Raw genomic sequence first — 24,272 nt, forward strand, 5'->3', positions numbered from 1 at the left:
AAAACGGTAGAGAACGGAGAACGGTAATGTATGTGTGTGTGTGTGTGTGTGTGTGTGTGTGTGTGTGTGTGTGTGTATAGGTGGGTTTACTTTTGTTTCTTTAGGGACAACATTGTTCCCAGAACTTAGTAAAATTAGGGGAAACTTACCCTTTAGAGACATCCTCAAAAGTAAACATAATTATTAAAATAAATATTTATAAATTTATATGTTTTTATAAGTAAGTTATATATAAAAGCTAGTTACTTATCTCTACTCTGGATATATATATAGAGAGAGATAGAGATATAGATATACACACACACACAAACACACACACACACACCATTTGACAAAGCCTCCTTTTAGGGACATTAGGCTCCATTGAAACAAGGCTTCAAAAATAAAGTAAATATTATTTTTTAATTCTAAAAATACAAATAATTTTTGGAAGCTTTAAGGTTAGTCTGTAATAATTATAAACGTGTATATATAAAAACAACAGAAGTCTAAGGTGAGTCCTCATTTCGATTTCTAGGTAAACGTGTGTGTTGTTGTGGGACACTCACCACGTCACTGGGCAGCTTGTGCAGATCGTCTGTGGGGCTTTCCAGGGTGTTTGTGTCCACGTTCAGAATGACCACATCCTCCAGGGACCTGCCCTTTACTCTCTGGAAATGCAACACACTTTGTTACACACCGTCCTGACTATTCCCATTTCCTGTGACCGTTTTAATGACTTTATAATGTGATAAATAAACAGTAGTTTATTTTAAAAAATGTGTATAAACTTTTTGCAACAAAATTGTGAATGGTTAACATAAACTGTAAATGTATTAATTTCCAGACTACTGATGATTCTCTATTTAGAGAACATAACATATATTTTTCTTTTTTTCTTCAATGATATCAAAACCTCCACATAAAGACGGAAGCAGGAAATATTTAAATAGATTAAATGAACAATGCAAACACTGGATTATCATAAATGAAACCACATGAAGCTTTTAAATTATGTTCTTAAAAAAAAAAAATACAACTCCAAAAACATGTATGCACCTACAAAGACTCACAGAATCATTCTTGGTTGAGAGTCAAAATATTTAAATCAATATCAACACAATTTACAAAGAAATCATTTAGTACAACTGGAACGTTGTTTGTGAATAAATGACACATTAAAAAGTTAAAACAGTAGATCAAATGTTAAAAATACATTTTATATATACGTGTAAACTATTTTCAACTAACAATATATAACACCCAATCAAATAATAAAACTATTCAGGCATGTTGAATGAAGCACCGTGTTGAGCGGCGTAATGCTTCCACACAATGGTAGTCACGGTAGTGGCGACAAATCCAATAATTATTCCTCCAGTGCAGGTGGGGGAAACAGCCAAGTGTGTAAAAAATTTCTGGTTTGTCATTTTTGACAGTCGCTGCTACGGCGGCCCATGTGCTGATTTGGTCTAATTACGTGCAGCCGGATTGGGGAGGGAGGGGGACTGTCAGCGGGCGAACGTGTGATAAACACCAGCACTGGCGCGACTGTCAGCGCTATCAGATCTGCGCATGAAGCTATAGGTCTACCTCCAACCAACATGCCATTTCTCAATAACCGAACGCACCATCTCTTTGTTTCTCCGCCGTTTCACCGGCTCTTTCATTTCTCTTGGGCGCCCCGGGAGATGAAAAGCAAAAAAACAATGTGTCAATTTTTGTAGGTTTCTCGGCGCTCGGTGATGATGCATCAAAGTAGATGGGCGTTATTAGCATCTCAGATGGTTGGAATCCAGAAGAGCGGTTGGTTTTAAATGACCCGGTGTGAAAAAAAAAAGTAAATAATGATGGTTTATGTAATATTGACTGGTGTGCTTCTGATCAAACTTCACGTGAAAACACTTTAAGGATGATGAACGGCTGCTGACGGAAGATTTATGAGACGTACCTCTAAAAGGCTGAGATGAACTCCGACCAGATATGGCATGGGCGCACTGGGAACAGAGACAAAACGCAGTCATTAGCAACATGAAAACAGCTTTATTGCATTTTAAAAATAGTCATAATTCAAGAAATGCGTTGTTTTCTTTCCAACGCAATGCAGATACAACGTAAAAATATTAAAAACGCAGCCGTACATATTACAGAACAAATATAACACCAGGCCAACAATTTCGAACGGAATAATAATAAACGAGGACCACCGTAAATTGACATATCTTTGACGCAGCATGCATCAGGAGCTAAACTTTAATGGCATCCTCGGCCGTTTCCCGGAACGAGTGCGTTTGAGCAGTGAAGGTGATTAGTGTAATTGGCGAGCGTCACTTTTGAGTCTCGGTGCAGAGCGGGGCGAGGCAGGGCCGTGTAATTAGATAGGTTTGGGTAGCCGCTACAGTGCTCGCTCAATCAGGTTATGTGGCTAATAAGCTGCAGTCTCCCTCACTGCATCTGTTAAGGCCATAGATTTAACTGACATGCAGGCATGCTGACACGCAGACACGCACGCACATGCACGGGGTGAGCCCTGTCACGTCATTGTTGTCCATGAGTGTAACTTTGTTATGACAGCCTAATTCCCATCATTTCTAATAGCGTTCATTATGAGCGATTGCACAGCCTTATAATATGATAATGCTCTTTTTTTTTGTATAATTAGATCGCTAAAATATGATAAATCGCCTCGGATGTCGGTCCTGGAGTGGAAAACGGTGCTACTCTTAAAGCTGCATTTATATCAATGTTGTATTATTCGACCACAAATAGTTTCTAGTGTCAAGCATGGCAGCACAAGTCTGTCAATTTAAGGGTATAGGGTGTTCTGGTAGCTATACAGCAGGGCTGTAAGTTAAGAGTGTGGTCACGGTTTCAGCCCACAGTCGGCATACGGAAATCAGCCTGCCTCTCAACCCGTATATATGTTTCTGATGGGTAAAAAAAGAAAAGGTAAAGCAAATTGCATGCTGGACTTGGCGTGGTGGCATTAGTGCTAATAAATCATGTCCTTCATAAACCCTTTGAGATCCCAGATATGGTGAAAGATATTTATTAGGATGAGGGGTATTTCAGAAGGAAGTATTGCATGCTCAGAAACGCTATTTTACTGATGGAGCGATGGAGTATATCGGCCAGGCCAATTAATTGACTAAAGTTGGCCGATTAACAGAAATCTGACCTTTTCAAATTAAGTGAATTTTTAAGTGAAATATTGTGTAAACGAAAATTATAAAAAAATCTATTTTGTATACAGACAGACAGACAGACAGACAGATAGACAGACAGACAGATAGATAGATAGATAGATAGATAGATAGATAGATAGATAGATAGATAGATAGATAGATAGATAGATAGACAGATAGACAGACAGATAGATAGTCACAGACAGACAGACAGACACACAGATAGATAGTCACAGACAGACAGACACACAGATAGATAGTCAGACAGACAGACAGACAGACAGACACACACACACACAGATAGTCACAGACAGACAGACACACACACAGATAGTCACAGACAGACAGACACACACACAGATAGTCACAGACAGACAGACAGATAGTCAGACAGACAGACAGACAGACACACACACACACAGATAGTCACAGACAGACAGACAGATAGTCAGACAGACAGACAGACAGACACACACACAGATAGTCACAGACAGACAGACAGATAGTCAGACAGACAGACACACACACAGATAGTCAGACAGACAGACAGATAAATATTCACAGACAGACAGACACATAGATAGATAGTCACAGGCAGGCAGACAGAGAGACAGACAGACAGAAAGACAGAGAAACAGAGAAACAGAGAAACAGACAGACAGACAGACAGACAGATAATAGACAGATAATCAGACAGACAGATTATAGACAGAGCTACGTTTACATGGACACAATCGGAATGAAATCAATCCGATTGATGAATCCGAACAAGGTGTTTACATGAATGATAAAGTAATCGGGTAGATGTGCGCGTTTATATGTCACAAGTTTCAAATCGGATCTGATGTTTTGACATGCGCACACTGCACGAATATATACAGTTCCCCGGTTTCGCGCATAAATATTCTCATCTATTGGTTCTTTATTTGTTTTAAACAGCAGACGTAATATTAATTCGTCTCTGGTCATAATTTAGAGCATATTAACCGTTTTGCCGTGCTGCTTATTGATCACGCAGTAAAAATGCCCCTCCCCGCGGCCAAAACCAGACGTCTGTGGATGAGAATCCAAAACAAGCACTGGTGGGACGTTGTCCTGCTTCACTTCACAGACGCGCGAGTGAAATGAGGATTTTAGAATGACGGGAAACTTATTAATATGACACTTTATTCAACAGGAAGAACAGCTCGTTCCGCGCGTCATACGTCATTATGCTAGTTAACGTCATCGCACATGCGCAGTCCTTTCAGTTTCGGTTTTCAATCCGATCAAGTGTTTACATGTTCTCTCGATCGGATTTCAAAAGGGATAAACCACCCCTTTCAATCCGATCGAAATTTCATTCGGATCGAGCTCAATCGGATCGATTAATCTAGATAGATATCTTTTTATTTATCTATGTCAATTTTTTTTGACATTTCAATACATATTGGCTATATCTGTCATTAGGCAGAAAGAAACAAAAAATGTTCACAGACCTGACTGCCAAATGTTCCATGCAAATTGCATGCTCATTATTAAATATTTTGGCTTAAGATGATAATGGTTTCGACATAGAATGCAGTAATATCAGCTTCCAGTGGAATCCACAGAACTGCACAGATTTTCCCCAATCAGTGCACAAAACTTGGATTCCATGGGTACTGTCAAGATTTGCTTATGACGTACAAGTCTAACTTCAATCGAAAAGGCCTAAAGCATAAAAATCATACAGCTCTAAAGCTCAAAAAGCGACAGCCCAAGTTTGAGTGAGATACAAATGAGACATTTGTGTGTTTAAGTGTGCAGATGAGCTCTTACCAGCAGTAATCCAGCAGGTGAGGAGGAAGTACAGGAATGAAGATGTGCTGCCAGTGCATAGGGTAGAGCATGGCGGTGGACCCTTGCACGCATGCAGTTAACTACGACAAAAAAAAAGGAAAAAGAAAAAAAGACGTGAGCTTCTTCATGTGACGGGCTCATCAATGAATACCCCATCACACTACAGGGGATCGCGTTTATTGCGGGCCAGGAGAGCAGGCTGTATAGTTATTCTTTTTATCTAAACATCACAAGCCGATTAAATGTGCTTTTTTTGGTTTTCTGATGTTAACAGCACAGGTTCAAATCCAAATTCGGGGCATCAATCAAGGGACTAAAAATACACACATGGTGTCAAATGTGTAGCGTCTCCAGGACCGATACAAAATTAATGATGCTTTATTACTGTTACACACATGCACACAGTATCTGACTCTACAAGAAGCAAACACTTAATTATATCGCTGGTGTGGATGTTTAATGAGTGAACACCCAAGTGACCCCTCAACCACACCCTGATTCCCCCTCATGGCTACCTAGCAGTTGTAATGACCTGTGTGGCACACGCGCACACGCCAGAGCTTCCTCATCTTCCAGATTAAAATAACATGATTAAATATGGAAAAAGAACAGAGGTCTGAAGGCTCCTCTGGGACTTCATTAGGGCAAATTGCCAAAGAATGAAACATGAGTTAGCCAAGAGAGACTGTGAGCTGTTGGAATACCACCGGGAGTAGGGGCTGGAAGAAGGGGTCTTGACAATTGGAGCTTCCAGTAATGTGTGTGAACCATGGCTCCGAAGTATCAAGAGACCCCCCTGCTCACTGACACACAATATCACAATTGACCACTGAAACCAACCAAGCTTGGCGGTGGCACAACAGCTCGCTTCAAAGAGATCAGTTTAAATCCGGAATCCTGTCTGTATTCAACTGTGCGCGAGGTGTAAGGCTGGTTGCGTGTTGTTGTTGTTTTTGTTGTTGTTGTGCATTGAATTCTGTGACATTGTGTTCGAACGCAACCGCTCCAGATAAGACGTGACCTATCGAGTCAAGAAATAGTCCAGCTTTAATTAACAGTAATTTAGTGCCATGCATTATAACATATGCAAATTTGTTGTGCAGTACTCTGAAAAGAACGAAAAGGCTTTAGTTGTGACAGATCTAATTTTGTTCAGGCAATTTAGAAGAAAGCAATGAATATTTATGGCATTTCTCACCAATTGAAGTTTGGTTGATATCAAAGCTTTGAGACCCGCTCTGTTCGAGATCCTATTTCTCAAGGTCCAATAAATGAATCATGCTGAGAGGTCATTGCACTGCAAAGAAACACTTTTCTTTGACTGCAAACAGACTGCCATCTAGTTTCTTAGAGGGGAACCCTTCCGTACCATGCAGAGATGGGTAAGAAAGCCTAATGGCGTATTCCAATTAATTCAACAATGTCCACAGACAAGCCCAATTGGCTTGATTTATTCTCGACTTGAAAGTAAAGCCGTGCCGTCTTCTTTCAAAGACGAGGGCACAAAAAGGAGGTGGCAAAACCTAGATAAACATTAAAAGGTGGAATTCAAAAACAAATTAACTCTTGATATTTTTCCCACAAAAGTTGTTTTGCTCACAACCGAGGGATTCATCAGAAAGCACGCACGATCCTGCAAGAAAGTCAGTCGTGACCTCCTTTCTGTGACAATTAAAGAGAAAGTTCAGAATAACTGTATCGATGCCATTGAATCTTCAGTTGTACCCACAATGCACTGCTGGAGTGCTGCACCTAATAAAATATTTGGCGGTCTTATGAATAATTAATAAATAAAGAAATGCCAAATAAAAAGAAAGCCAAATGGCCACAAAAGGCAAGGTATGCTTGATATTCCTTTGAATGAAGAAGTCATCCGCAAGAACAAATGCTGGATTACGGTTTGTTTGGATGCGGGGCTGCATCCTGCCGAGACCTGTGAGCTACCGCTGCCGTTAGCGATAATGAGCGTGCTGGGGACGTGTTAAGTGGGGGTCTTCTCTATGGAGACCAACCATAGAGCAGATTATACAAAGGGATCTGGCTTTGGAAATACAATAGACCCCCAAAAACCAATGATGCCATTATATAGATTTCCAAAGTACACATGACACTGTCCTTTTATGAAGAAAGGGTTTTACATGAAAATGAACAAATATGCAACATATGCCAAAATTAAATTAAATTATCACTAGTAATTTAATTAGTAGTGATAGGCTGATATTTCAAGCTGACCATCACTTGGTCAAAACTGAAATGTTACCTCCCCATGTCAGATCCAAACTCTATTGTATATGTGACCCTATCCTTTGATATTACATAAAAAATCATGACACTCAAGGCTGCACTGATTCGTTTACAAATTCAGTAATTACCGTTTATTAAAAAGATGACGAGGCAAAAGATGAAAGACTAACCATATAACAATTTCTACTGATAAGTAGCATGCTAGAAGACCTAGAAATAGATCTGCACCTTTCAGGAAAGGAAATAGAAGGATTTTGCCATCTTTGCTCAGCGAACTCTGGATTTGCCCAATCAGGTGACAGTCACATAACCCTCACTTCACAATCAAACCACATTCACACTCATCTCTAGGAGTACATTTGTACCATTTTGCCTTGCTGAGATATATTCCACAGATGAAGTATAAAGATATGCTTTGTAACACCTTTCCAGTGAACCCTGTCTATGTAAACAAGTTGACGAACATATTCCCTACATCTAGGAAGAAGCTGGGATTCAAAAATATCCATGGCAACTTCTCCAAGAATAGACAAAGACCAAAAAAAAAAAAAAAAGGTCCCGTTCTTTGATAAGCACAACAAAGCTCACAGTGGAATCTGTGATTGGGGCAGACTGGAGACTAGAGGTGCGATTCCCCCTGACAAGGGTGACAGCGCCGCAGTCTGCGGTGACTTCTGCTACCTGCGAGACTTCTCTCCCCTGGCCCTCTCCTTGTTTCCCAATTACCAAGCCTCGCTCTCCCCTCCTGTTGACAAACGCACGGCTCCGAGCGGGGCGCCGACACAGGTGTATCGCTAACAAGGCGGTGGCATTAAAAAAAGAAAAGGTAGAGGTAGGGAGCAGGGCGCCAAACACCACTAATCCACCTCCCACTGCAACACAATATCACAAAGAAGAGAACAGGAAGTGCCGGAGGAAGATAAAATGTCTATTAAAGGTGTGGTAAGAGAGATGCTTGAAGAAGGAATGAAAATAAGACGGCATTGCTGAGTAGAGAGTAAAAAAGCGGAGAGTGTGAGGCCGAAAGGAACCTCAGTGGCTAGCACCACAGGCCAAGACAGGATCGGGTCTTGTTAGCATACCACTGACAGCATGATGAGAAGGCGGCTGTCAAGACTCGGGGCCGGCCGAGGGGGTCTCGCAGATGAAACGCGCCAGGGCCTCCCAGTTGACTAGTTAGAGGGATCCTGATGCAGCACAATTATACTGGCATATGACAAGACTGCATGGGCGGCTGCCTCCCGGAGCCTGCGACATGGTTTTAAAACAGTGGTACTCCTTACCTCTGGTCACAAAACAGCAATAAGTCAACTGATGCATTGTTGTTAGATCATGATTTATTCCTTTGCTTTCCAATACAGGCAAGTGTGCGGCCATGTTCTGCTAGACTGACACAGCAGGTTCACTGGGGGCCCGAACACTCAGGGTCCGCTGGCAGCATGCATAATGGATTCCCTCTCTTCCTCTTTCCTTCTCTTTCTTTATCCCGTTGGCTGGCTAGAGAAACGGTAGCGGTAGGCTGACCACACCCTGGACACTGCCATATGCCCTCTCAGAACATTTCAGAAATTGGCCATATGTCTGCATTTGCGTCTATGAAATTTTGGCAAAATTGGCTGTGTGTGTCTTCCTATAGTTGCTTGGAACTCCCAAAGCTCTAGAGAAGAAGACGGATGGTTTCCGGATTTGAGATGATGAAAGTCTTCGCTGAGGTGGAACCTTAATATCACTAGTCTTCGTAGTAACTCTTTTGGCATATTAGTTTAAAAAAAAAACTCAAGGTCGCTCATGCTCCCATTCTGCAAAACAGTAAATCTTGTTATGAGATAGTAAAAAAAAACTATTTTCCCAAGAGACTAATGATTTGCACATTCTAACCCCTCGTGTCAGTGAGCACACGGAATGAAGGCGGCAGCCCGGAGGAGTGAAATACTCTGTGGATAGGGTCATTCCGACAGCCTCCTCCGGAGCCAGAGAGGGTCCAAGGGGAGCCCCTGGTTTCCGGCACTGTCGGCGAGCGCACCGCAGATGCTCTAGGGGGGAATCGGAGCGAGATAGGGAGCGGATGACATCACTCGCCGCTTCTCCAACTGTCGTGAAAGTTTGGACCATCGTCCGCCCCCATGCGATAAGCGCCCACTCCCTTTTTCAGGCAAGAAGAGCCAGAAAGAAAATATGTGAAAGAGTCAAGGATCCAATAAGTGATAATTTAAAGCTAAAAGACTTGACTGAGCATAAGCCCAGAGAAATACCCAAAATGGCAAAACAGTGAGAGCTGAATCAGTGTACAGTATTTTTTTTAAAAACGTTTTAGATCATTTTTTATCTAAAGTTCAATTAATGAGAAACAGGTCATCTACATAACTCTTTTATCATGATGTGCATGAGGTAGTTGACGATGCCCAGCCCTAGATAAGATCTGCATAATGCAGTCTATGATTCTGCATCTTCCACCTTGAGAAAGGTTTCAAGTCTTGTGGGGAAAAAAAACATACAACAAATGATTCCATCGCACATCATGTTAATTGGAAGCATAGGCTATACGATAAAACATTTCTTTACATGCAATTGTTCCAAAAAGACCCATTTTAAATTATTGTATAAAAACCACATATATAATATTTTTTAAGTAAGAAGAAAGCTGTCTGATGTGTAAATGAGAACGACAGCAGAAACTCACAGTGCTAAGCTTGCTTGAGGTAATGATGATGCGTCGCTCATGCAGCATGCTGGCGTAGAGGTGCAACATGTTGTTCACATCCACTGCTACAAAGTACTCAGTTAAATTTCTCTAGGAGGAGAAAAAATTATGTTGATTAAGATTGGACACCACATCACACCTAAAAATGTATGAATGTAATTGCATTCGATATATTTAGGCCTGGTTTCACAGACAGGGGCTTAGTCCAAAGGGTTAGTTCACCCAAAAATGAAAATTCTGTAAGTAATTACTCACCCTCATGTTGTTCCAAACCCGTAAGACTTTCGTTCAGATATTTTATGAAATCTGAGAGCTGTCTCACTCCTTCATAAACTTCTATGTTATTGAAACTTGCCGGCCCAGAAAGTTAGTAAAGACATCGTTAAAACAGTCCAAGTGACTACAGTGGCTCAACCATAAGTTTATCAAGCGACGAGACTACGTTTTGTGCGCAAACCCCCCCCAAAATAACGACTTTATTCAACTATTCATTTTCTTCTGTGTGGGCCTGAGTGAGCTGACGTAGTGTAACAGCGCAGCGCTTCTGGGTTGTACGTCAGAACGTAGGCTCACTATTGGCCGACGCTGGTCATGTGTGTGATGCACCAGAAAGACTCACGAAAGTCTTACGGGTCTCACGAAAGTCTCATGGGTTGGATCAACATGAGGGTGAGTAATTACTGACAGAATTTTCATTTTTGGGTAAACTAACCCTTTAAGGATTAGGCCTTAGTTCAATTAGAACATTTAAGTAGCTTTTATAAATGTGCTTTGGGGAAAAAAAACATTACTGGTGTGCATCTTGAGACAAAACAATGGCACTGACATATTTTAAAAACAGCTTAAACATTAATTTTAGTCTGGGACTAGGCTTAAGCCTTGTCTGTGAAACCAGGGGTCTATTTAATATTTTTTGCTTTGTTTCATTTCATTTCATGTTTTGGTTTGTTTTATTTTTTGCTTCATGTTTCGTTTTTTTCTCATAGTCACTTGATTTAATATGAAGTGCAATGACATTCATACTGTACATTAAGTGCGGCTTTATTTTTGGGGCCTCTGTATTTGTAACTGGGTTAAACATACTCACACTTTCAGGTATGGTGGGGAGTCCATTAATGTCAGGAGCTATGAAGTATGAATGCTGCAGAAAACAGACAAGAAAAGATGAAGAAAAGGTCACCATTTTGCAACCATCCAGTATTTAGTGTTTCTAGACACTTTAACTTACTGTCTGTTCCACAACCAATGAATAAACCACGATTGGCCTGAACTGTGTCTAAGCTTGTTAGCATCATACATACAGACAACAGATACGGATACATGAAGTCAACAAACGCCGATCCCCTGTGGACACTACCGGAGGAGGCTCCCCGCATCGGAGAGAATGTCTTTATTAAGGTACAAAAGCCAACTGCTCTGTTCTGACAGTATCAGAGGGGTCTGCCAGGCGTACGTTTGAACAGGCGAGCAAGTTTAATGTCTGGATCAAAGCGGCTCCGAAGCAAAGATCCCACGCTGCCTGCTAACTTTAGCACTTTTTGTTTGCTTGCGTGGAGCGCTCCGCTCTTTCCCAATGCTGGGCCGCGATTCGTTGTGCATAAAGAGTACCCATCTGTTGCTCAACACATAGGTTCAACTTTTGCAGCCTTCGCGTATGTTCCACAAACAAATGCAAGTGCAACTAGCATCCTCTAATACTCAAAAGACGTCAAATATTTATCTCGGACGCTGTGATCACATGACTCGAGCAATCAAACCAAGTGCTGTGCAATGTCAAAACAATTTATCTGGGCTCTATGTGTGTGTCCAGAGTACTTTTGCGATAATCGCACGAACGTAAACAGTTTGAAGATATCAATAAAGCAGAGTGACCAAGTTCTCTTCTTCATGTGCTGACATGTGTTTATTTTCCCATACCGAGCAGCTGACTGCCCTCCATGTCGTGGACTACGGTTCCAGCTGGCAGTGGCCAACACTTTGCAGCCGTGTTTATAAAAATCACACATTATCAGAGCGCTTGTTATCACCACGCTCTGCCTGCTGCTCCCTGTAGTGTGATCAGAATCCCAGACCCTGCACCCAACACCACTCCTCAGCACACACACACACACACACGTCTGATTGAAGCATTACTCCCCACGCAGTGCTGATTCAAACCTCTCCTATCACCAAGACCCTCTTTCCCAAATTCCAAAATTTTTCATTCTGCTAATCATTTTAACTTCAGAGATGTTAAAGCAGAACATAACGGTGATTAGTGAACCCACCACCGACTGGAAGACAGTACGGGCAACTCCAAGAAACCCCTTCGGATGACCTGATGGGCTTTTAGATTATAGGCTAAGGTCAAATTCTTGATAACTGATGCTGACTAATAGCAAGCTTAATATCTAGTGATGTCAACTTATTGTATTTAATATAATGTGATAAATAAATGTTTTTTGGGACATATATGTATACACGCACATTGAATATTTTGCTCTGAGGTGTCTAAATAAAGCTTCAAAATACATATTTATTATACATATACAGCATTCTAGGAATACAGTCGGAACATGATATCATAAAGTGTTACAGCTTGAAAAATAAAACAGCATGATGTTTAAATACAATGCTGTTGAGCAGATATTCAAGGGTGTTTTTTTTAAATGTAGGCTAATGGGCAGAGCATCAATGAGATTTCTTGAGCATAACTGCCTTTTGCTTAAAGAAATAAATAAATAAATAAAAATGTTTGATATTTGAAAAGAGAATTCAGCAGCATGGAAGAGCATGAATCATTTAGCAAGTTTGATTGTTTTCCAGACAAGAAAAAAAAAGAACTGACAAGACCCAGGATGGGTTTTTGCCATATTTTATAAAAAGAATAGAGATGGATTATTTGGCAAAATTGGAAAGCTGTCTCCCATGCGATTAGGCCAACGGCTCCAAATTTCAGAACTGCCCCATTCTCTCTCTCTCTCTTTTCATCCCTTTCCCTTCAGCACACTCTCTCCCCACTCACCGACTGTCTGCTTCCTGGATCTTGCACTATTTGCCCATAGGCAAAATGTAAGTGGTTGCTCTTGCAAAAATGAAGGAAAGAATATAGATGGATTAGATGGAGAGATCAAACATAGACATACATATAGACAGACAGACACTGGAAAAAAAAGTGACATAGACGGCAAAATATTGACATACAGAAATTGGATGGATGGATGGATGGATGGATGGATGGATGGACGGACAGATAGACAGATAGATAGACAGATAGATAGATAGATAGATAGATAGATAGATAGATAGATAGATAGATAGATAGATAGATAGATAGATAGATAGATAGATAGATAGATAGATAGATAGATAGATAGATAGATAGATCATTGACTGGCAGCTGTTTAAGATGGTGTTAACCAATGGTTGCTGCTGGATTTGATGATTTGCAAAAGTGTTCATCAGGTTCAACGCTGTCCAGCCGTCTCTTATCAGAGCAAAAGGCCGGCGGTCCCACTTCTGTTTCTAAACAAACCGTTATTCCTCCCCAGTACCTACCACACTCAGATTTACTGGCGTATTCGGCTTTGGCACAGGGTGGTTGTGCAGCGTTTCCAACATGTCGTTCAAGTCATCTTCCTGTGAGAAAAAAAAGAAAAAAAAGAGGCTAATATGAAAAACAAACAAACAAGAAAAATGCACTAAATGAGCAAAAAAAAACAAAAACGCAAACTGCAAAGAGATTCTATGATTTAAGTATTCCTACAGCAGTCTACGGAAGAGAAATATATCTGACTGACACACATTTAACGAGCGATCCTGAGGTTAAGAGACGGTAAGCTAGGCTGCGGCAGACGCTTATTATTCTGGGGATGATTTATGGCAAACATTGGCTGTTCGTAATTAACCAAAGGTCCTTGCTCAGAGCGGGCGGCTTTAAGAAGCCATTGGAGGAAAGCTTTGCCACAAAACAGGCCTCAGGATTACAACGCTGAGCTTTTACGAGCTTTTATGACAAGAGTGCAATTTACCCTCTCAAACTTGCTGTAGAATAGCGATGCTGCTGCTGTTAAAACAAAGTCTGACATCGAATAGTTAGGCACATATTTAGATATGCCCTTTCCATGTAAGCAAGTTCCCAGATTAGCTATGAGGCCAGAGCTTGCAGCGTATATGGTCGTGTGTATGTACATATGTGTGTGCGGGGGTGTGTGAGCTGCTGTCACGAGAGCCTGGATGCTCACACGCATGGTCAGTAACACAGCCTGAGGAAACACTTCATTTACCCTCGCCATAAACCTTCATCGCTCTTGTCCTTCCTCGTCAGTCAACGCTGCCTCACGCGGAACGGAACGCCAAAAGTCAACCCGATCATGCTTGCTTGCTCAAAGAATTCATTTACGCGTCCTAGAGTTTAGCTTTTGTTGGACAGTTTGTAAGGGAGAAAATGAGTAAAACGTCGAAAAAAGACTGCCAAAAACACGGTCAAAATAATCTGATTATTGTTAAAAAATATAATCATCAACAAAAAATGATCAGTCACATTCAATGCAAATGCAATTTGTAAAACCACTGTGCACAATAAATGAATAAATGTATTAGTGTATACATTTCTGCATTAAATGAAATGCAACAAATTACTTGAGAATAGTTTTATTAACGAATTTGACTCATTTGTTCACGTTTCATAAAGAAGACCCATTACGGAAACTGTTGGTGTAAACCATTTGTAAAACTGTTCTTATGTTAACTGTAGCATTGTAAAAACAATTTTAATTTAAAATTTATGAGTAACTCTTTCATGAAAACATTATTAAATATTTTGCTTCATTTACTGCAAATTTCTGTGCAAATTCGTAAAAATGTTCTTATATAAATGGTCGCGTTTAATGCAAATTTCTGTCTAAATTGTACATAAAAACAACTTTCATTTAAAATGTATGTGTAAATCTTTCATGAAATCATTCTTACATAAATTGCTGCATTTAATGCAAATTTCTGTCTAAATTGTACATAAAAACTTTCATTTAAAATGTATGTGTAAATCTTTCATAAAAACGTTCTTATATAAATTGTCGCATTAATGCAAATTTCTGTATAAATTGTACATAAAACAACTTTCATTTAAAATTTATATGTAAAACTTTCATGAAACCATTCTTACATAAATTGCTGCATTTAGTGCAAATTTTTGTGCAAATCATTCAGAAAAACGTTCTTATATAAATTGTCGCATTTAATGCAAATTTCTGTCTAAATTGTACATAAAAACTTTCATTTAAAATTTATATGTAAAACTTTCATGAAACCATTCTTACATAAATTGCTGCATTTACTGCAAATTTCTGTGCAAATTCGTAAAGATGTTCTTATATAAATTGTCATATTTAATTCAAATTTCTGTCTAAATTGTACATAAAAAATGAGTAAATCTTTCATAAAACCATTCTTACATAAATTGTTGCATTTAGAGCAAATGTCTGTGCAAATCATTTGTAAAAACGGTTCTTATATAAATTGTTGCATTTACTGCATAAATAGTACATAAACAATTTTTCACATAAAATTGTCACACACAATGAAAATTTGTGTACATGCTTCCTAAAACTATTCTTGCCTAAACTGTTGCATTTAATGCAAATGTCTGCGCAAATAGTTCGTAAAATCATTTTGAAATAAATTGTTGCACTGATGAACAATACGCTATGTGTACTGCTTAAAAATATTTTCTCTATTTTTTTTTTACTTTTGTTTGTGTTTGCATTATGTGTACTATTTGTTTATTTGTACTTATTTGTACAGGCAGCACCTTTTCCCCCCAAAAGAAAACATTCTGAATTGCATCCATTCAATCTGTGAAGCCAAAGGTCTTTGAAAGTTGCACTAAATAAGAAAATCTGCTAAATGCCTTAAATTTTAAGTATGTACTTTACATAATGAACAACATGGAATTTGGAGAATGAGGGGAAACTCTTTTCTTTGGGGTTTAAAAAAAAGAAAAGAAAAAAAAAAGGATACTTTTGTTAGTGCAATGGGTCGATGACACAGAGCATCTTACGGCTTAATTCCTGACCCCTGTGAGTCCCAGTGTACTTAGCCCATGATTTGTTTGTGTAGCGGAGGCTTGGTCTTCTTCACTTCTCTTTCAGCGGCTCCGTTACACATAACTGAATGATAAGAGACTGATAGAGAAACGCTGAGCACTTCAGTTACTCACTGGCTCCACACAAACTCTGTTTTTCATTTGATGTTAGCTTAATATTTTCATCCCCTTTTCCTAATTCTAACTTTTCTTCGTCTCCTACTGCTGTGAAACTTTCAGAAAGGGAAAAAAAAAAAAAAAAAGAAGCGATTTGGCACAGTGTATTTCCTGACAATTTGTTTTCCCGTATATCATAAGGACTGACTTCCTGTTCGATGCTCGGTCTGTTAAATGTCAACAACACTGCAAAGCAAAGCGCAACCAACCAACTGTGCCTGTTTCACTGAGATGGATTATAGATGACGTTTTTCTTTCTCCTTTGTCTTTGCACAATAATAAAAAAATAAAAACACTCAAGATTTGCTTTGCAGTGGCACTTTTGGCTCACAAGCTGGATGGCAGGAACGTGGGTAATTTCGATGCTGTTTGTGACATTAGCAGTTTGCTCAATAGGGGGGCCGCAATCAGCCACATGAAAAAGCGGCCTCACAGAGGAAACATTTTTTTACAGTTACAAATGTTTACAGTTCAGCATTACTAAACTTTCAGATACTGTTTGATCTGTTTACATTCTGAAATTTTAACGAGAGACTGAAGACATCTCTTTACTTACCTAAGATATAGAGATATATATATATATATATATATATATATATATATATATATATATATATATATATATATATATATATATATATATATATATATATAAATGACATTTAATGTGTTTTTCCCTTTAACTTTTTTAACTTTTTTTTAACTCCATTTAACTTTTTTCCCTTACCTTTTTGCTCAAGTCTTCCCTTACCTTATCTAATGTTTCGATAAGTTTTAAAAAGTTTGCCAGTTTAATTCAACTGCATTAAATGAGATAATGTGTCGATTTGTTCATTAAACCATTCTCAAATTATCACATTTAATGTGAATTTCATAAAGTTGCAGTGAAGTTTCATTTTTCTCATTTGAAGACAAGTTGACGACTTTGTGTTTTAAAGTAAGTCTGTAGTTAAAAATATGCATTAAATGGGAATTCATACATCAACTTTTTTGCTGAACAGTTTTCCATAAATTATCAGATTTAATGCGTACATCCTGCGTACTGTTATAGAGTTAAAGTTGGAGGTTTCCCTTAACTTACCTGGTGTTTTGATAAGTAGTCTGCAAAGGTATTTAGCAGCTTATAGTAAATCTCAAACCATGGGAGATAGCTGTCAAAAAAAGAAGGAACAACATACATTACACAAATATTACAGAATGCTATACGAGAAAAAGCTATAAACATCACTGTAGCCTCACCTTCACTTTTAACATTGCAGGCTTTACTACATGTCTACACCAGACGCGACAAAGCGACCGTTGCAAATCCATTTGTTCTTCATGTCAGAAGCGCGAGGAGTACAAGTACGTCAGAATTAGAACGGGGGAATCAGTTTATTGTCAGGGATTTGTCGCGTCGCGCCGCGTCCAGTGTAGACAGCATCACAGATTATAATGGGTTCTTAGAACACAATATGCAAAAAGTGCTACTGGGGTATAAAGTCAGTATCTCGGTTCACTTTGGATGGGGGATAGTTCAACTTGTAAAAATCATAAGAGGCCAAGGCACTCAGCCTTTAATCATTTAGAAAAAAAATATATAAAAAGCATTTATTTATCCATGACTATAACATTTTAAAACATATACATATATCCACACACCAATGCATAGCGGCTACAACGCCCTCATCAGGGTGTGATAACATAACACACTCAGAGTCCTTTAACTGCAAACAATTAGTCGCATGACATAGCACACCTGATAAGGATTTTCTCTAGGGGAAATTTTAAATCTTAAACAATATCGAGAGAATCCATAAATTCAAAACACATTTAAATCAAATTCAATGTAGTCCCAATACACCAGCGATCTATAACATCAAAATATAATTAGTGGCGTCAAATCGATTAATCACATCTATCATAAAACTCTTTGTTTACATAATATATGTGTGTGTGTGTAATAATATACTGTATGTGTGTGTTTCATATATATATACACACAGACTTCCTTTAGCATTTTCAGCTAAAGTGAACCTTATCATCACATTCTTGGTACTCGCTGACACTTGCATTTTAAACATTCCAACCACGGAGCGGGCTAAATAAAAGTATTTGGTTTCTTCAACAAAAACATGACTGGACCACTGTAGCCTGTAATAAACCAGGGATGGGATGGTTTACAAGCATGCTGCGCCCAGATGCACAACCTGAACCTCATTGTCGTACATTAAGTCACTACATATGTCACTACTCTCCTTTTTTTTTTTTTCTTCTTCTTCTTCAAAATTAATTCCCCAGCAGGAGTAAAAAAACATAAAGAAAAAAAATTCACACCTTATCAATGTGTATTAACTAATCACACAATGACTAGCCAAGAGTATCTGCAACATTGTGTGTGTTGCAGCCTGACAGAATCTTGGCAAAGTTGACAGGCCTTTAAAGATGGAACGCGGCCAATGTGTTGTTTTGGCTTGAAGGTTGCAAGAACACACACACCATTTATTTTGTTATGCAATCTAGTGAAAAAAATGCGGCCTGCTAGCGGGCTCTGACTTTTCCTTTACCGGTATGTGGGTGTGATTACAACATGCATTTCGACTCGGTCTGAAATCTCACACTTAACCAAGAGCGATTACATCAACTATTCTTTTCCAACGCAGAGCTTTGACTTTTGTTTGTCGCTACTGCTTGATTGCTTTAATTGGCTACAATGTAGGTAAAGAAGAAGTTTGAATTAATGGATGACTGGGAATGCGGTACTTTTTGTAGAAGAAAAAGCAAAAAAGGTTTCATATCATCTGATCTCAGCTGACCCACAGAGCACGCAGTGACTTGATTAGAGTTCTTTTTTCTCCCTTTTTATCCTTCCATGGGTCAGTGAGCTCTCCAGCAGACTGGAATTAACAGACAACAAAAAACACAACTAAGTGTATCTAATGCAAATTTTCATATTGCCGAATGCGTAGAAAGGGGCCAGTGGCACGCCGTTCCCAGGGACGTGCGCTCAAGCGTGAGAGTTTCAAGTCTGGGTGACCATTAACCTAAAACAATCATCTCTTAACATGCCAATATTTTGACGTGCATGACAATGTTCGCAAACCAGGTCACACTATTCTAAATTAAATGTGTCTATGCAAATTGCAGACGCGCGAGAAAAATGATCCATGGCCTGGATTGCGGTGTGTTTTGGTTAGCATGACACGTTGTTTGAAAGATCGTAATTGACCGACACCTTGCTCAAGCTGCATTGCACAACAAAGAAAAAAATCATTATCTCTCTCTTGCTCACTCTTTGTTTAAAATGTGAGGCTAATCCTTCATTTTTCACATGTGAAGGGGATTTAAACAGGAGCCTATCCTTGTCAGAAAAGCACGGCAGGCCTTGGAGAACACAAACACTCATTATACTCTTAAATGAGAGCATGTAAATCTTTTGTATTAAAGTCAAATAAATCACTTCTCCATAAGCAGCAGACTTGCGTTTATGTAGATATCCAGGGAGGAATACCTTTCACAAAATTCTGGATTCAATTTTTATTTTCAGTCATTAAGCAGAAGCACTCCATTATGCTTTTGTTTTAACTTTAACTTTTTTTTTTTTTAAATAGGCTGAGGGGAGCACGGCACCCCAGCCCAATCTCTTCACAGCTAGTAAGTAAAAATGTGTTTGTATTCGGCAAATCCTCTGATAAAGGAACATTCATCATGCTGAACTGTGCTGAGACGAGCCAATCTCAACGGCCCTTTTAGGTTCTCTAGCGCCGTGTGTACTTGGAGAGTAAACCAACTTATCTGTGGCTTACTGGCAATCCCTAACAAACTCGAGCTCCTTGCTTCCACAGCCAGAAGCATCAGATAAGCTTGAGCAAATGGTTTGATAGCTGGAAAAAAGAGAGACAGAAACTGACCACCAATGAATGAGAGAATGTGTAGGTCATGACACGGTTAGAAAAGATGAATTTGTATTTTCAAGAATTAAGTGTGAGCTACTTAAGTACTTCTACTGAGCTGAAACTTAAATAAAACCCTGCAACTGCACTGTAAAAAATTATATGATTAATAAGTTATGACCACATATATTTTTTTTTTCATTACTTTAACTCATCAAAATAAGTTGAGCAGTTTTTAGCAGTTTTTATAAGTTATACAAGATTCAACTCGTTTTTTTAAAGTCAATTTAAGTTGAAATGTACTTAAAAAATTAAGGCAGCAACTTTTTTTTTTTTTTACAGTTTGCTAGACAAAAGTTATTTTTAAAACAAAAACATCTAAGACCACACTGAAAATCTATATCTATCCATCTAAAATATTAAATATTCTGTACTATTTCTAGTTAAAGGGGGAAATCAAATCATTAATTTTTCAATTGAACTTCTGAAAACAAATTACTTCCATTATTAATTAATAACAATAAACAATATTTTTACTGATTTAGAACAATCTCACTAGTGGTCTCAGACTTTAGAATCCCACTATAAATCAATCTAAACTCATTTTATGCATTAATGAAGTTTTACACTGCATGCATGGTCTTTGGTTTGTCTTGTACGCCTGTACGATCTAATCGGCCCTTAAATCAACAAGCGTCCTAAATCATCAGAGGTATTTAGGAGCTTTAAAATCAAGTCAGCTTGCACCTTGTATCCTTCCCAGGATGAGATATGATTACACCCTGACTTTTCCTGAGTTTTATGTTCAGCTAAGGAAAAGAAATATCCCTAAATGACTACTAACTGAAGAAAACTTCTGCCGTCTGAGGAAGACGCCAAGTCGGGTCCCAGCCATCAAATAAAACCGGCGAGAAAGAGAGAGAGAGAGAGAGAGAAAGAGAGAGGGTCTATTTCATCTGGGGTCTCGCAGATGTCCGAAGGCTATGTGCTCAGAGTGTCCGAGGGCCGAATGGGCAGAGAAGGTGGGGTCAAACGGAACGCTTGTGTTTTTGAAGTGGTTTGGCCCCAAGGAACCCTGGCCTATTTGGCCTGGGCTAAACCTGCAAAGCTACAAAGGGCTGTCCACATAAAACTGTCCCTCTCATTAGGCAACTTCCTTGTGTAAGCTTAGGTGACAATTTTATGGTCCCAGCACTTCAACAATCACAAGGACACAAACTGTTTTAATTACTTTTCTTTTATATTCTGGTGGAGAGTGTAAATGTGTGTGAATAAGAAAAAGTGTTACCTTACAAAAATCTAAAATTGTATATTCGAAACAATTATTTAGATATCAGTTTATATAAAAAGTTCATATATGTATATGTATGTATGTATGTATGTATGTATGTATGTATATATATATATATATATTATATTATAAACTATATACACACACACACACGTAAGTCTGTACTGTATAGACTAAGACTGTACGTCAATACATATACATAGTTTCTATTGTTATATATTAAACATTTGAAACTAACTAAATAAAATCTAATAAAACAAAACTTTCTTTAGGTCTTCTGTTACGTTTCTCCAAGTTCTTTCCAAATAGATGACAAACAAAAGAAGTATTGGGTCTTAATGAAAAAAAAAATGAACAAAACGTTCAAATCCATTTCTTATTATGAATGAAGGAAGCCATGCAAACTACTCAGAATGCATAATGAATTTTATACATCATATGTCAAATGAATTAGCATGTAAAACTCAGTGAAAGGGACAGGGGAGACTCTTGCTAATTGGCAGCAGGGCTTTATGCATAATTATTGGTGAACCGTCTCCGGCATGCCTCTGTGCCTGAATAACGAGTGGAGAGAGAGAAACACACACACACACACACACACACACACACACACACACACACACACACACACACACACACAACAAAGGCCATCCTGGCTGGGACGGGAGGAGGAGAGATCTCGACAGCAGCTCATCATGACGATGATAAACCTGCGATTGTCCATCAATACCGTGTAGACGGAGAGGGAAAAAATGTGATATGTCCCAGTTGAGCTGCTCTGAATTACTAAATGACTTTGTATTATTAAATACACTGGTTTAGCGTTTATGTAACAGTAACAGTCTTCTATCTGCTGCTTTCCATTCTCAATGGAACGGTTCAGACTGAAAATATGAAAGCATATTATGATCTAAAAATACAATATTTTTATCCGTGTTTATTATTATTTCATAAAAGCGAATTATTGTTGGTTTCAAATCCCTTTATTTCAGAATCTATAATTCATCTGGAATTGGTTTCCCTTAAACAGGAAAATGGACACATGGAATTTTTCAAGAAATGGCCTAATTAATCGATAGGCTACATCAAACTATAAATCCATAATATATTATTAATAATAAAAACAGACAGCAAATGGTCAAAATTCAAATAACTAATTATGCACTTTAAAAGTTTAAAAAGTGCATAAATAAACAAACAATCCGTTCTGACATTAGTAATGATAATCTCTTACCTGAGCAAACAGATGCAGACCCTGCAGCCGGACGTCAGCCGACAGAAACCGAACCTCTGCTTGCTCTCAATGTCTGTGAGCACAAACGTGAAGTTCTGGCCCACCTGAGTCTGGGACACTCTTCAGTCCACCACAAAGAGAGGAAAAAACAAGTTTGACATTAATCTTTGATCAAACTGTTCACTTGAATTATATTTGATGGAATGGTCCGAGTATTAACCAGTGACTGTAACTTTTAGCATTATCATAATCATAAAAAAGAGCAAAATTCACTCATATCTGATGTCAAATATCAGAAAAGCTATCAATAAAAACTCACATTAACAAAAACTTGCTGTAAACATTCTCCATGCATTCGCTAATTTAATTTCTATTTGACAGCAGAAAGATTGTATCACATTTAAGGTTGTAAGAACTAAACAAATGGTGACAGTGTCGTTTATCTCCACTAGATGGCAGCAAGAAAGCTTCAACTGGAAGGAAGTAAACTACTCGCACAGCACACCAATTATACAATGGCACTTTCCATTTTTCATTTCCAAGAGCAAACAAGCCAACAAACACGCAGTGCTGTTTATTCAGGTGACGTGTCTGACATCATGCCAGTTAGGAGAGACATGCAAACACATTGTCTACTGGGGGGCGGAGATCTTAATTTCTACTAAGGCGTTTTATTTCTCCGGACCTCTAAGTGAAGGGTCTGACATTAGAGACCAGCACTACTGGAACCAAAGGAGGTGTGCGGCTCCTCCCTGTGAGTCATTTACGACAGCATCTTAAACATGTTTGAATGAGTGTTGTATAAACAAACATCCTAATTTTTCCCAATTCACACATCGATTGATTTCTTTTCTGGAAGCATGAGGGACGTCCTACCTTTCTACGTCAAATGGGAAACAGAACTTAGGCACTGTCTGCAGGACCTCCTGAAAAGAAACAAAAAGAGACATTATGCGTCATTCAAATCATATCAATTAATTTAAGGATAAGCCTTAATTATTGACTTAATGATAATGACATGACACGATATGATAAAGAGGATTGTGAGACAAACAGAGATCTTGCCAGGGTCTTGCTATGAGGTTGCTAATGTGTTCTGAGTGTTTTAGTGCAATGCTAAAAGGTTGCATAGTGCCAACTTCATGTCTCCATGATATTCTGGTGCTCAGATACGGCTGTAATGCATGTCTAAAGAATTTTTCGCCAGTTTTTCGTCTGCCAGGCGAAAATCATAAGTGCAAAGTAAAGTAAAAACACATTTTCTCAACAAACTGCATGGTTTGGAGTGTTAATTTGAAATATATATTCTTTAAGCAGAACATTAACTGGCAAACAAACAAGCAAACAAATGTATTTATGTTTTTAGTGCATTGTTAAAAGGTTGCTTGGCGGCTGCGTATTGTCTCAAGTCAAAAGAGCCCAACTCCACGTTTCTGCGATATTCTGCTCCCTAGATACGGTTCTAATGTAAGTCTAGGGGACTTTTTCCCTGTTTTATTTCTTTTGTCTGCCAGACGAAAATCATGAGTTCAATTGATTCGAAAAGTGAAATCACATCACTTTTCTCAAACATACTCCTATAGGTGTAAATCAGTTTCAAATAACTATTCATTAAGCAGAAGAGTAACTGGGAAACAAATGAGCAAACGAATGGATTTAAAGGGAAACGACACCAAGCTGACGTAAAGGGGAGGGCGTTCAGAGGCT

General features: G+C 38.7%; 1 protein-coding gene across 2 annotated transcripts in view; it reads right to left on the minus strand.

The window, feature by feature from the left end:
- dennd1b (DENN/MADD domain containing 1B) overlaps positions 1 to 24,272 on the minus strand; it is a 95,662-nt gene that overhangs the window by 37,736 nt on the left and 33,654 nt on the right. For both annotated transcript variants that reach the window (XM_084117401.1, XM_084117402.1), the window contains exons 4-12: positions 23,442 to 23,491; positions 22,566 to 22,685; positions 17,250 to 17,319; positions 13,468 to 13,548; positions 11,018 to 11,071; positions 9,910 to 10,020; positions 4,965 to 5,065; positions 1,931 to 1,976; positions 549 to 650 (exon numbers count right to left, since the gene is read on the minus strand). In XM_084117401.1, coding sequence (XP_083973527.1) covers positions 549 to 650; positions 1,931 to 1,976; positions 4,965 to 5,065; positions 9,910 to 10,020; positions 11,018 to 11,071; positions 13,468 to 13,548; positions 17,250 to 17,319; positions 22,566 to 22,685; positions 23,442 to 23,491 — 735 coding nt within the window. The remainder of the gene's footprint in view (positions 1 to 548; positions 651 to 1,930; positions 1,977 to 4,964; positions 5,066 to 9,909; positions 10,021 to 11,017; positions 11,072 to 13,467; positions 13,549 to 17,249; positions 17,320 to 22,565; positions 22,686 to 23,441; positions 23,492 to 24,272) is intronic.

The sequence above is a fragment of the Abramis brama genome (assembly GCF_963993115.1).
Source record: "Abramis brama genome assembly, chromosome: 6".
In the NCBI taxonomy this organism is placed as follows: Eukaryota; Metazoa; Chordata; class Actinopteri; order Cypriniformes; family Leuciscidae; genus Abramis; species Abramis brama.